General features: G+C 38.4%; 1 protein-coding gene across 2 annotated transcripts in view; it reads left to right on the top strand.

The window, feature by feature from the left end:
• The window catches only part of cenpe (centromere protein E), a 108,244-nt gene that overhangs the window by 48,002 nt on the left and 45,692 nt on the right, over positions 1–14,550 (top strand). For both annotated transcript variants that reach the window (XM_043720261.1, XM_043720253.1), the window contains 7 exons: positions 812–989; positions 5,397–5,551; positions 6,050–6,253; positions 7,003–7,180; positions 10,632–10,765; positions 13,641–13,898; positions 14,121–14,381. In XM_043720261.1, coding sequence (XP_043576196.1) covers positions 812–989; positions 5,397–5,551; positions 6,050–6,253; positions 7,003–7,180; positions 10,632–10,765; positions 13,641–13,898; positions 14,121–14,381 — 1,368 coding nt within the window. The remainder of the gene's footprint in view (positions 1–811; positions 990–5,396; positions 5,552–6,049; positions 6,254–7,002; positions 7,181–10,631; positions 10,766–13,640; positions 13,899–14,120; positions 14,382–14,550) is intronic.

Below are 14,550 nucleotides of genomic sequence, written 5' to 3'. Positions count from 1 at the left end.
GATCAAATGCATTAATGTTTTACATTTCACAGTGGCGCAATTTTAAAATCTACTCCGCTCAGTTATTTCTATCTATTCTTGGCCCTCGATCTGTTCCACACACTGCATTGAACTGAAACATAATTGAAATTCAATGGATCAGACTAAAACACAATTTACCTAGTTAGTGGAAAACCTGAGCCTATCGGCGTTCCTAAGCTAGAAAGGAACTGAACAAGTTGGTGGCAGTAGAGCCAGAACTCTGCTTTACTGACTTTTTAGTTACCTTCCCCAGTGTGGCACATTCCTGCAGAGTCTTGTTTATCTTTGCATAAAGGTCAATAATTTAAATTGCTGATTTAAACTATTTGAGGTTTTTTAATGGATACCATTTTTGTTCAATTTGTGGAGTGCCCATTGTAGAGGTTCACACATCACCAACATATCCTCAGACCTGTTCCAGATATAATGCGGGCAGAATACATCCATTAAAATGATGCTCCCGTGTTACTTTAGTTTATAGCTATGCATCACGTTCGTCCCAAAGAGAAAAGACCATGTAGCAATTCTATCAATACTTGTATTGGCTACTAATGATGGGCTTGATGCAAAACCTTTTCTACCAACACACAAAAAATACATTTAGAAAGGATTCAATAATGTTTTGTTGAGTAAAATACACAATGGTAATTAATCTTTACATTTTGCAGTTGGTTGCTAAACGACTAAAATTTGAATTTTTTGACATTTTGATACTTTGAAACTGTAATATTGATCTAATAGAAGTACAGTATTATAGTGATCTTTTTTAACTTTCCTATATGAACTGGAGAATAAAATGAGAGTGGACTATCAAAGAATGGAAAACGATGTCCAATCATACAGCAGCCAGCTAGATGCTGAACGGTCACGCTACAAAGAAATGCAATCTGATTTACAGAAAGAATTAAATTTTGTTTTCAATGAAAATACCAAGCTAATGTCTCTTCTGGATGGAAAAGTCCCAAAAGGTACATTCCTATAATATTATAGTTCACACTTAAGGGATCGTATTATGTCCTCACATTAAGCATTTCATCTTTTAAACTGGATGAGAATCAAGGTCTGATTTCCTGGATACAATATTTTTGTTTTTTAAAAAGCAGAATGTAATTTTTATATTTTTGTTCCCTAGTTCCCACCTCTTGCCTTTATTGGTCAGTGCATTGAATATAGGAGTTAGGAAATCATATTGTAGCTGTACAGGATATATGTAGTGAGGCCACTTGCAGAATATAGTGTTAAGTTTTGGTCTCCCTGCTATCGGAAAGATGTTGTTAAACTTGAAAGCGTTCAGAAAAGATTTACAAGGATGTTGCTGGGATTGGAGGATTGAGCTAAGAGGACAGGCTGGTTAGGCTGGGGCTATTTTCCCTGGAAGGTCGGAGGCTGAGAGAATTTTCTTTTCGAGGTTTATAAAATCATAAGGGACACGGATAGGGTGAATAGCCAAGATCTTTATCCCAGGTTAGGGGGTTCAAAACTGGAGGGCATAGGTTTACAGTGAGAGGGGAAAGATTTAAGAGGGACCAGAGGGTCAATTTTTTTCATGCAGTGGGTGATGCGTGTATGGCACAAGCTGCATGAGGTGGTGGTAGAGGTTGGTACAATTACAACATTTAAAAGGTATCTGGATGGATGGATGAATAGGAAGGGCTTAGTGATTTGGCCGCATGCTGGCAAATGGGACTAGATCACTTTAGGATATCTGGTCGGCACGGATGGGTTGGACCAAGGGGTTTGTTTCTGTGCTGCATAACTCTATGACACTGAGAACATTGCATGACTTTAGCACTCATAGTTATTTTTCCCTTCTTTAATTATTGTCCCAAAGCTAAATGGAATGAGGATATTTTAGTATCTGGTTCTTCCACTTTGTATTGCAACTTTTTTCTTGATGACAAAAAAGTTTGTTTACTTGTATTTCTCTGAATAAGACAAAGTAAAATTGCTATCTTGTATATAATAAGACTTTTTAAATGATTGACTAATGCTGTTAATCTTAATATGTCTGGCATAGTAAATGAAGGATGCTTTGCACCTCCAAGACTTTAGCTCTGTGAGATTCCGTAGTAACTTGAGTTTTCTTGGGCCATCATTCCTGCTTGAAGCAAGCCTGAGCCTTGTTTCAATATTTAAATCAAAGTTCTATGCCAATCGTAAGACCCTAACTCAATTTTAATGGTCTAGTAAACAAGTGCTCCCACTTGACTCCTTTTTGATAACTAACATGATGGATAGTTTTTGAAACCTTTTTATTGTAATAAAAACTTGATTGTTCTTTTGCATGTCTACCTACACCATACTCTTGGCCTATCTCTTCTGTGGAGTGCCTTGACAATGCACATGTGTTGCATGGTATTTGATCGGTGTCTTTGGCTATAAACTAGAGTATACTCTTCTGTTGCTATTTTGCTGAGGGAGTAGAAATTTGAGAGCTAATGCAGCAGGAATGCTTTCCTTTTAGCTCTTCACACTTCATTGAAAACTGATGGAGTGCTTTTGGTGATCGGTATCAATAAGGCAATCTCATTTATTTGGGAAAATGTTGTCAAACCTTTTCAGGGTAGTGCTGGACAAGTGGCAAAAGTAATAAGTCACAAAAGCTGCAATGAAAACATTAAGAAAATACTTTGCAATGAAAGAATGAAGTCTATATTATTTTGTACTGAAACTACTAATTTCATAGCAAATTTATTTTTAGAATTTAGCATCCTCATGTTTGAGCCCCTTATGGAGTTACATTTTACCTCCACTTAATAACACAAAAATTGAGTGTTCATATCCTGGATTATTTTTAAAGTTTCCAAATATTCATTTAGGATATCAGGTCTTAATGCAAGAGTGTATGCCATGTCCTGTAGAATCTGCAGACTCTCAGAGTGTAGATAGAGGAAGCCCGCATCCAGCGGAAAATAGAAGAATTGTGCTTGTCGTGCTGAACCAATCCTATCTGAATATGTAGATTTTTGTCAGTAAAGGTGAGAATTCCCCAAAAAAAACCCTGAAACCAGATCATTTCAAATATATTATGGTCTATCAGGCAAGGAGAAGGTAATATTTATAGGCTAATCTTCCTGCATTTGAATAACTGGAGGGGATGGGCGCAATTTAAATGTGGACCTTATGCAAGGAACAGCTACTGCATGTCCTTGATAAGTATGTATCTGTCAGGCAGGGCGGAAGTGGTCAAGCGAGGGAGCCATGGTTTATGAAAGAAGTTGAATCTCTTGTCGAGAGGAAGAGGGAGGCTTATGTTAGGATAAGACATGAAGGCTCAGTTAGGGCGCTTGAGAGTTACAAGTTAACCAGGAAAGACCTAAAGAGAGAGCTAAGAAGAGCCAGGAGGGGACACAAGAAGTCGTTGGCAGGTAGAATCAAGGACAACCCTTCAAGGGCGCTTTATAGGTATATCGAATAAAAGAATGGCCCTAATCTTTCTCTAGAGAGAGAAAATGAGGTCTGCAGATGCTGGAGATCAGAGATGGAAATGTGTTGCTGGAGAAGCGCAGCAGGTCAGGCAGCATCTAGGGAACAGGAGAATCGATGTTTCGGGCATTAGCCTTTCTTCAGGATTCCTGAAGAAGGGCTAATGCCCGAAACGTCGATTCTCCTGTTCCCTAATCTTTCTCTAGTCAATCAAGGATAGTAGTGAAAGTTGTGCGTGAAGCCCGAGGAGATAAGGGGAGCACTAATTGAGTATTTTTCATCAGTATTTACACTGGAAAAACACAATGTTGTCAAGGAGAATACTGAGATACAGGCTACTAAATTAGATGGGATTGATGTTCACCAGGAGAAGGTGTTAGCAATTCTGGAAAGTGTGACAATAGATAGGTCCCCCCCCGGGCCAGATGGAATTTATCCTTAGATTCTCTGGGAAGCCAGCAAGGAGATTGCAGAGCCTCTGACTTTGATCTTTATGTCATCATTGTCTACAGGAATAGTGCCAGAAGACTGGAGAATAGCAAATGTTGTCCCCTTTTTCAAGTAGGGGAGTAGGGACAACCCTGGGAATTATAGACCTGTGAGCTTTACTTCAGTTGTGGGTAAAATGTTGGAAAAGAGAGAGGATTTATAATCATCTAGAGAGAAATAAGTTGATTTAAGGATAGTCAACACAACTTTGTAACGGGAAGGTCGTGCCTCACAAACCTTTTATTGAGTTCTTTGAGATGGTGACCAAATAGGTGGAAGAGGATAAAGCAGTTGATTTGGTGTATGTCAATTTCAGTAAGGTGTTCCCTATGGTAGGCTTTTGCACAAAATAGAGGCATGGAATTGAGGGTGATTTAGCAGTTTGGATCAGAAATTAGCTAGCTGAAAGAAGACAGAGGGTGGTGGTTGATGGGAAATATTCATCCTGGAATTCAGTTACTAGCGGTGTATCGAAGGATTTGTTTTGGGGCCACTGTTTGTCATTTTTATAAATGACCTAGATGAGGGCGTAGAAGCATGGGTTAGTAAATTTGCGGATGACACCAAGGTTGATGGAGTTGTGGATAGTGCCGAAAGATGTTGCAGGTTACAGAGGGACATAAATAAGCTGCAGTGCCGAGAGGTGGCAAATGCACTTTAATGCTGAAAATTGTGAGGAGATTCCATTTGGAAGGAGCAACTGGAATGCAGAGTACTGGGCAAATGGTAAGATTCTTGGTAGTGTAGATGAGCAAAGAAATCTGTGCCCATATACGTAGATCCCTGAAATTTGCTACCCAAGTTGATAGGGTTGTTAAGAAGGCATCAGGTGTGTTAGCTTTTATTGGTAAAGGGATTGAGTTTCGGAGCCATGGGGTCATGCTGCAGCTGTGCAAAACTCTGGTGAGGCTCCATTTGGAGTATTGCATACAGTTCTGGTCACCGCATTATAGGAAAGATGTGGAAGCTGTGGAAAGGTTTCAGAGGAGATTTACTCGGATGTTGCCTGGCATAGTGGGAAGGTCTTACGAGGAAAGGCTGAGGGACTTTTTTTTTGAGAGAGAAGGTGGTAGAGAGGTGACTTAAGTTATAGAAGACAGAGGGTTAGGTAGGGTGGACAGTGAGAGCCTTTTTCCTTTGGTGATGGCCAGCACGAGGGGACATAGCTTTAAATTTGAGGGGTGATAGATATAAGTTAGATATTAGTGGTAGTTTTTTTTTTTACTCCGTAGTAGGGGTGTAGAATGCTCTGTCTGAACAATAGTAGACTCTAATAGTGGAGGAGAGATGGCTTTCAGATTGGTTCCACAGGTCAGCGCAACATCGGGGGTCAAAGGGCCTGTAATGTGCTGTAATGTTCTCAATGATTAATGTTGACGTTCATGTATATAAGATTTTGACTATTTTTACTATTGTACTTTTGAAACTGACAATCATTTTACCACCACTCTTAAACCTAGATTTATTGGATCGTTTTCATTTGGAAAAGAGCATGGCTGATCTTAAACAACGGTTGGATAAATCAGAAAAAGAAAAGAATAGTCTTCAGGAAGAAGTATCTCTATTATCCCAATATAAATCATTGCCTGAAAAAGTAGATGAATTAGCAAAACAGGTAATGAAGGTGCAATAACTATGTTAAAGAATACATGGAATTTATGCCATTATTTGCATTATGAACATCTTATGCTTGTTTATCACCTGTCACATCATCAAAACATCCAAGAGACCACTGAAGTGCAATTATTGTTGATCAGGCAAATTTTAAATAGCTTTCAATTGTGCCATTTCCATTGTTTTCTTGCCAATATACTGTGTTAACAGGAACTGGGAGAAACTTCTTTGAACAAATATCTTGTATCTGTTTTCACACTGGAAAGCACTAAATTGTCCAAATAATTGTAGAAACTCCAGAGATAAAGGAAGAGAAATACAAAAAACAATCACAAATACTCGAGGAAAGATGCTGATGAAAACAATGGAACTAAAGGTTGACTAGCCTGTTGGTATGGTAGTCTACACTGTAGAGTTTTTGTGGAACTGAACTTAGTGAAGTGTTGGTGAATTATTGTACAGTAAAAGCTAATAGTTATTTCTTCAAAATTAAATCTAGGTTCAGCAGCTGACCGAAGAACTTAATGGTGTTACTTCCGAAAGGGATACTTTGTCGGAGTGCAGAGAAGATGATGTTAAACAACTTGAGAACTTGCGTGGAGAGTTGTTATCCATTGTCCAGGATAGGAACAAACTCCAGGAAGTTCTTGCTAGTGTCCAGTCAGAACAGGATCATCAGGAGAAGATCAAAACTTTACAACAGGTAGAAAAAATGATTATTAGTTTGCTTATTAATGGTCAACGATTAATCCGGAGGTATTTTAATGTTTGCTCATTGGCAGGAAATCTGAAGTCTTTCTAGAGTCCTTTTAGTTGTTTGAACAAGCATATTCTGATGCTGAGGAAATGGCCTTAAATAAAGACATACCCATTACAGAGGAACCTCGATTATCCAGCATTCGATTATCTGAATTTTGGATAATCTGGATAAGATCGCAACTGTGTTATCTGGCATTCGATTATCTGAACAAAACACTCTCCACCCATGTCGTTTGGATAATTACCTAACTTTGTTATCCCCTCTTTTTGTGAACTCCATTGTTAAATGGTATAGCTCCATTTTTGGCTATTGTTTTTGAGCTTTCTTAAGTTGAGTTGATGCTTCAATTTTCTTCCTTCTGCTGGTCATGCAAGTCAAGGTATTAAAATCTCTTCTAGTTAGCAGCATTTTGACCATAGGACTCCAGGAATGAGATTCAAGGTTCCAATATATGCTAAATATTATTCAAATTAACTTATACAGCCAATCATTCATAAATCAAAGGTCAGTCAACACTGATTATAAAAGATCAGTGCTAAATTCATATTGATAGGGTAATATAAATACCATTCATGTCACATTACAAACTGTCAGTGTAAGAGAACCATCACAAACAGCTATTTATTCCACAGCATTTTCTTCAGAAGTGAATTTCTTAAATCATTAGTTGTTGGTTTCTGTGTTTTCCACAGGATGAAATGAAGTGTAGTTTGGAGAATCTCAAAAACGAATTAGATCTGTACTCCGTAAGGCTCGAAGAAGAGAAGGCTAAGTGTGCACAGTTTCAGCAAGGTATTGAAGACAAAGAAAGACAAATTAAAGAGCAGGAACAACAATTGAAGCAGGAGCTTATAAAACAGAAGGAAATTGGTGAGATGGGGACATTTTTCTTGAACTCTAGGCTGTTATGAATGCTACTTTTTAAAATTGTGTTTTCCTTTAAGTCATGATCAGAATTATTTTTGTTAAAACTAATCGCTTAATTCTTTTTAGTTAACACATTGAAGTTTATGAACTTAATAAATCAGGAATTGGCTGAATCCAGGAAGGTCACTCGTTTGAGTGGCTAGTGAAAGACATTGAGTTTGTTGCTGAGTGATTGACTGACTTTTCTGATCTGCACAGTACTTGGTTCTGAGTCAGTGTTGTCAGGTCAATGTTTCTGCTTCTTTTGACACAGGTTCACACTGCAAAAGGCAGATAGTTACAGTTTAAGTGCCTTCACTTGAGTGTATACTCGATTGTGAGCCTTCAGGGAACAAGTGTTATAAACCTACAACAATACTAACTGAATCAGTCTTAAATTAGATTTGTTAGGTAGAGCCTGATGGGAATGGTTATGACTACACCATGGTTATCATAATTTATTTTAAGCAACTTGAGTTACAATTTACACTGCAAATTAGATCAAAATAAACAGGGAAATGATTAATAGGATGTTAAGCAAACAATGTTGAATTAAAATTAGACTTCAGTTCTCCATTCCTGCATTACAGGTGCATCTAAGTTTCATCATTTTGGTATTTCCTAGAGGATCGGAACCATTTGAATAGGCCTAGTTTGAAATGGGTATATCCACAAAAGACTCCTGCACTAGCTGCCACCTCTTACCTTTCCTGGAGTTAACCCATCTATGTGACTGTATCTGAGACTTTCCCTCCTTCCTTTAACTGCCATACATTGCACATTGTTGCTGTTGCAAATTCCTCATCGCTTCTAACTGTCTTTCCAACCGATCCATTCGATCTGATAAGATTCGCAGCCAGCAGCATTTATGGCAGATATAATCCGCAGTAACCCTTAAACTCTCTTTAAGCTCCTATATCTGATAAGTACATATCACTCTATTAAAGGCCATTTTTGCTCCTTCACAATTTATCCCATCTTGTTTGCAGCAGCTCTCTAAATGAGTGTTATGACCAACATTTTCTTTTCCTTGTGACCCTGCACACTGTTTCTTTTCAAACAATCATATGCTGCCTTCTTGAATATCTTGATTGAAACTATTGTTAACGCACTTCCAAGCAGTATATTCCTTTTCTTAGAAACATGTTCTTCATATAAGCATTGTGCAGTTCAAAAGTATTAGGACTGTGAAAAACTTTTGACTAAGGACTGTTCAAATCAAAATTAACACTCTGGACCCATTCCAGTTTCTGTTTTCCTTTTTTCTACCTGACAACAAAAGCACAGAAATTCAACTCATTGCACACTAAATTCTGTTATTTACATAACAGCTGCTTGCATTGTTTTTTTTTTAATATTCTTTCATTCACGTTTAAGTGGAAGTAGGCTTCCTGTGGATGAAATGAGAGCCATGGAAACATTAATTAGGTGCAGATATAGCCCATTCTACCCCTCCAGTCCCCTTCACCATTCAATAGGGTAATTGATCTGAATAACTAGTGTTCCCACTTAAAGCAAGGGGATGAAAAGTTATCAAGGTTAAGTATTTACCTATCTGTGCATTAAAAATATTCCAGGACTCTGTTTCCCCTAGAGAAAGAGTTCCAAAGATTCATGACCTGCTGAGAGAAGATTTCTCTATATCTCAATGTTAAATAAACAGCCCCTTATTTTTAAGCATTAACTCTTCCCAAGTTCTAGATCCTCTGAAGAGGAAGCATTATTTCTGCATCCACCCCATAAAGATGCCTCAGGATCTTGTATGTTTCAGTCAAGTCACTTCTTGTAAATGCTAGCAGATACGTGGAATATTTGGACAGGCTAAGAATGTAAGTCAACCTGCTTAATCCAGGTATTAGGAGAAAGTGAGGACTGCAGATGCTGGAGATCAGATTCAAAAAGTGTGGCACTGGAAAAGCACATCCGGTCAGGCAGCATCCAAGGAGCAGGAGAGTTGACATTTCGAGCATAAGCTCTTGAAAAAGAGATTATGTTCAAAATTTTGACTGTCCTGCTCCTCAGACGCTGCCTGACCGGATGTGCTTTTCCACTGCCACACTTTTCAATCCAGGTATTAGTCTATAGTATACACAGTTTGAACTGTTTATTTGACATTGACATCAGGCCTTTAAATAAAGTGACCAATACTCAGTATTCCAGATGTCTCACCAATGTTCTGTATAACTGAAGCAGAGCCTTCCACTTGTGCATTCAGTTTCCCTTGCAAGAAGTGTTAGCATTCTATTAGTCTTCCTAACTGCCTGCTGTAGCTACTTGCTAACCTGTTGGGATTCATGTACTAGAAAACCCAGATCCATCTGCAATCTCTCTGACCACTTTTTCTACAATATGCTTTTTCTTTTATTCTTCCTGTCAAAGTGGATAGTTTCACGTTCTCCCACTGACGATACCTTTACCCAATTGTTTAACCTATCCATATCCCTTTGTAACCTCCCTACGTCGTCATCACAGCTCCCTATGATCTATTTGTCATTGGGAAATTCAGCAACCATATGTTTGGTCCTTTTGTTCAAGTCATTTTTATATATATTGTAATCAACATTGATAACTATGGTATTTCACTCATTAAATGGGAGGCAGTGGCATGGTGGTATTGTTCTGTAATGTCGATTGTAATGCAGAAACCCAGACTAATAGCTCGAGAGCATGGGTTTGAATCCTTCTATGATAGCTGGTGAAATTTGAATTCAATTAATTAATCTGGAGTTTAAAGTGTAATCAAGACCATGAAACCATTTGTCAACTCATCAGATTCACTAATATACTTCATGGAAGAAACATCAATAATCTTCACCTGATCTGGCATGTGTAATAGTTGACACTTAACTGGCTTCTGAAATGAAATGGCTCATCTTTTACAAATAATTGGTGATGGACAAAAAATACTGGCCTTGCCAGTGATGTCCACATCACATGAGACAATAGAAGAAAAAATTTTGCCACCATGAAAATGAATCATCCATTGCTTATTCTATTTCCTGCCAGCCAGCCAATATTCCATGCTTGTCAATATATTAGCACCATACAGTGACCTTTTCCACAATACACTTTGATGCAGCACCATGTCAAATGTCTTCTGGAAAAGAAAATCTAAATCCAACTTCTAGTTCCCCTTTTATCCACAGCAAATACTACTTCATCCAGGAATGTTTTCAGATTGTGAATTGGTATAACTTAGCTTCCAAGAACCAACCTGAACTCCTAATTCTCTGTTGTCTTCAGATTAATATTGTCACTTTTTTGTTTTGCAACATGATCTTGCCCTCTGTTCAAAACCAGATTAACTGTTCTTTGTTTAACTTTGTGCAATTGTTATAATTGAGTGTGTGCATGGTATAGGTATTTGCATTTTATTTGGTCATGTAGTTTGCTACAACTTTTCTCCTTTCTATAGATGATAAATATTCTAAATCTTCAGAAGAGATTAAACTACTTAAAGAGGAAAAAGAAGAGCTAATGATCAAATTGGAGGTTTTAATGAAAACCAATGAAGAACTGACAGTGTCACAATCCAACTCTCATCAAAAGGTTAGTTTATTTGAACAACTTCACGATAAAGTTTCCTAATGTGTTTCACAATACAAATACTCAAAGTTTGAGGTGTGGCTATTTAGTCTTCTGTTTGGATGACCATGATGCATAAAGGTCATGTTGATATCACTTTTGGGGAGTGTTTAAAACTTTAGATCAGTTAATGAAGTATTTGATTTTTTTTTTAACAAAATCAAAAATGTGCATTTAGTTTTTTTTAGCAAAATTAAAATGCATAGACATTTTGAGCAAAGAGGATTTTCAGATTATTGAATCTGTGGTACTGGTTTGGCATCCAGATATTCTTCAGAGAGTGTCCTTGACCCAATCATCATCCGCTGCTTTATTAATGACCTTCCCTCCAACATCAAATCAGGCATGGGGATGTTCTCTGTGCAATGTTCAGCATCAGTCATGACTCCTCCAATACAGTATATGCCCAAAGGCAACAAGACCTGGACAATATCAGGTTTGGGTAGGCAAATTCCAAGTAACACCTGTGCCAGGCAATGACTACCTTCAAAAAGAGAATGTAACCACCAGTGCTTAACATCAATGGCATTGCCATCACTGAACCCCTTACTGTCAACAGCCTTGAGGTTATCATTGACCAGAAATTTAACTGAGCTAGCCATGTAACTGCAGTGATTACAAGAGCAGGTCAGAGGCCATGAATCCTGCTATGAGTAACTCCCTTCCTGCCTCCCGAAAAGTCTGTCCACCAGACACAAATCAGGAATGCGATGAACTACTCCCACTTGCCTGGATGTGTGCAGCTTCAACAACAGTCAAGAAATGTGACACCATCCAGAAGAAGCAGCCTACTTAATTGGCATCACAACCACAAACACACTGACTGACAGTAGCAGCAGTGTATTGTATTTGAGATGTACTGCAGAAATTCAACAAGGACCTTTCTGTAGTCCTTTCCAAACCTGTGATCCTTCCACCTAGAAGAACAAGGGCAGCAGATACACAGAAACACTACCACCTGAAAGATCCCCCTCCAATCCACTCACCATCCAGAAATATACTGTTGGTCCTTTAGGGTCGCGAGGACAAAATCCTGGAACCCCTTTTCTAAAGGAATTCTGAGTCTACCTACAGCAAATGGATTCAGTTCATGAAAGCATCTCACCACCTAAAGGACAGTTAGAGATGGGCAACAAGTACTTGCCCTTCCAGCAATGTCCACATCCAATGAATGAATAGAAACGAATGCTAGACTGCAATAATGGATGAGCGAATTAAAGCAACACAAGGCACTTCACAGAAGCATTATATAACAAAATAAGACACCAACCCATGAGATGTTGGATCATTTTAAGGATTGACTTAAAGGATACAAGGTGGGGAGAGGGTGGGAATTCTTAACCGTAGAGCCAAGGCAACTGGAAACACAGCCACCAGTGGTAGAAGGATCAAAATTGGGGTAGGAGGTGCACCAAATGTCAGCATTGAAGTGTTTAGACTGGAGGGAACTAGAAATGGAGAAGGACCACCGGGAATTTTAGGACTAATAAGAAATTTTATGTCTGAATTTTGCTGGACTGGAATCCAATGTAAGTCATTTGGCACAAAACTGATAAGTGAACAAGACTCAGTGCAAGACAAATTGTGGGAGGCAAAGTTTTGACTGACCTCTGGTTTAGAGAGTGTAGTTGGGGAAGACTAACCAGGACTCCATTGAATCGGTAGATTGGGACTTAGTGCTCTTTATATTTAAGTGTAGGGACAGATGCTTTAAGGGGTGGTAAACTCTCCACATCCACCATCTAAAACCTTTTCAAATCAGTAATGAATTAGGTGCTTAAGTGCTCTCTAGCACACTTCACTGGTGAGGCCCTTGATTAGATGAGAAGCTCCACTTCACCTGGAGCTGCTGGCCAATTTTGGGGGTGAGATGAGGTAACCACAGGGCAAAGATGAGGTGAGGGGAAGGGAAGGGCAGGGCATGAAGGTAACTATCAATCTGAGTGGGTCAAGTGGAGGCCTTGCCAAAACTTGGCAGACAGGTAGCCTTGGTTTCCCCTCCTCAGGCCACCTTGCTTACCAGGAAAGCAGATAATCGAGCCAGCAGCAGGTTGATGCCCTTAAATGGCTGACAGTTTTATTTTTTTCAAGGGCTTTAGCAAATTAAGATTTTCATCCTTGGACATTTGTACCTAGAACTTGATAGCTGAGGTGGCAAGAAGGAGGCAAGTTTTTCAGCTGTGCCCGACTATTTATCCTTCCTGCCACTGCCAAAGAGGGAATAATTGGTTGCCTTTGAATTTTATGGGCTCAATGCTTGAAAGAGTTCCAGCTACAGGTTAACCAAGACTGGAAAAGTCGGGTATTGTTCTGAGGATGGCCATGGAGAAGGTATAAATATGTTTGGAAGTACAAACCTGGATATATTCCACAGAAGCTATTGGTAATTGTGTTTTGAATTTTGTATAAAGAGAATAGTTGATAGAGAAACAGTTACCTCTACAGATCCTATTAATTGGTTTAACTTATTATGAAAAACACATACAGTTCAATCTTCTGTGTTGCACGTTGGTACCCAAATGCTGTTTTCAACTGAAGCTTAGATTACATAAGTAATTGAACCAGTGTGTGCAGAAAAGATTTATACTGTAATTTTAAGTCGTCCAGTTTGACCTTAAAATCAAAGTCTATAAAAATATACTTTTACTTAAATTAGAAGCAATTAGAAGTTGTATAAGTCGCTGCATAGGCATGTTTCCTGAATTTTAAACACAGGAGCTGTGCGATGCAAATTAAGATGTATAATATTACCATTGAGGTGGGCTGTTACATAAACAAGTGATAACTTCATGAAAAAGAGGAGTACCTATCCCAGATTAAATTTAAATGCTTTCAACAGGTACAAGCACTAACTAAAGAACTCCAAATGTTAGCCTCTCAACGTGATATTAAGAGTGAGAACCAAGAACTTGAGGTTCATGATTCCAGTAAGCAAGACACAGAATTGCAAGAACAATTATTCAGCCAGCGTCTCCAACAACTCCAGGATGAGAAATCCACCTTAATGAAGGAGAAGGAAGATCTCCAGACCATTCTGGAAACTGTCAAAATAGAAAAGGATGCAATGAAGAGAGCCCTGCAAGGAAAAACTGAAATGGTGAGTTAATGTTTTTAAGAGCTTGAAATAAATATGGTTGACCAGATTTTGCTGAGAAAGTAAAATCATCTGAATTTTGCCAGCACAAGAGTACAAATTGACCAGCCTGTACAGAAATATAACATTTGCTTTGTACAGTACTGCCCTATGAATATATCTAAAAATACATTCTTAAATTATGCTCTTAATAGTGCATAAATTTGTAATTTTTAAACGTATTAGATACAAGAGGGAAGCGAGAAACTGCACTGTATGATACCTCAACATGATGTACTGCCTGCTGAGAGTAAAGAACTTAGAGATCAGGTTTCCAAAGAGTCAAGTGCAGACATACAAGAAGAGAAACTCAACTGGCAGCTCCAACAACTGAAGGATGAAAATTCTTCAGTAATAAAGGAGAAGGATGATCTCCAGGTGATGCTGGAGAATGTCATTGTACAGAGGGACGAAATGGAGAGTGCACTACAAGAAAAATCTGAGAGGGTCAGTTTATTCATTTTCAATATCCGAAATTATTAAATTGTAATACTAATCCAATGACCGTGTATTTTTGTATGCTCAGCTTTTTAAATGCAGGTTTTTATTTTTGTAGAACATCTATTGTGAACAGTGTAACCTCATGATATGTGGAGGAAAATCTTGAGGTATGCAT

The sequence above is a fragment of the Chiloscyllium plagiosum genome, chromosome 2, assembly GCF_004010195.1.
Source record: "Chiloscyllium plagiosum isolate BGI_BamShark_2017 chromosome 2, ASM401019v2, whole genome shotgun sequence".
NCBI lineage: Eukaryota > Metazoa > Chordata > Chondrichthyes > Orectolobiformes > Hemiscylliidae > Chiloscyllium > Chiloscyllium plagiosum.
The sequence above is the reverse complement of the archived record's forward strand: the minus strand, read 5'-3'. Positions and strand labels throughout refer to the sequence as shown.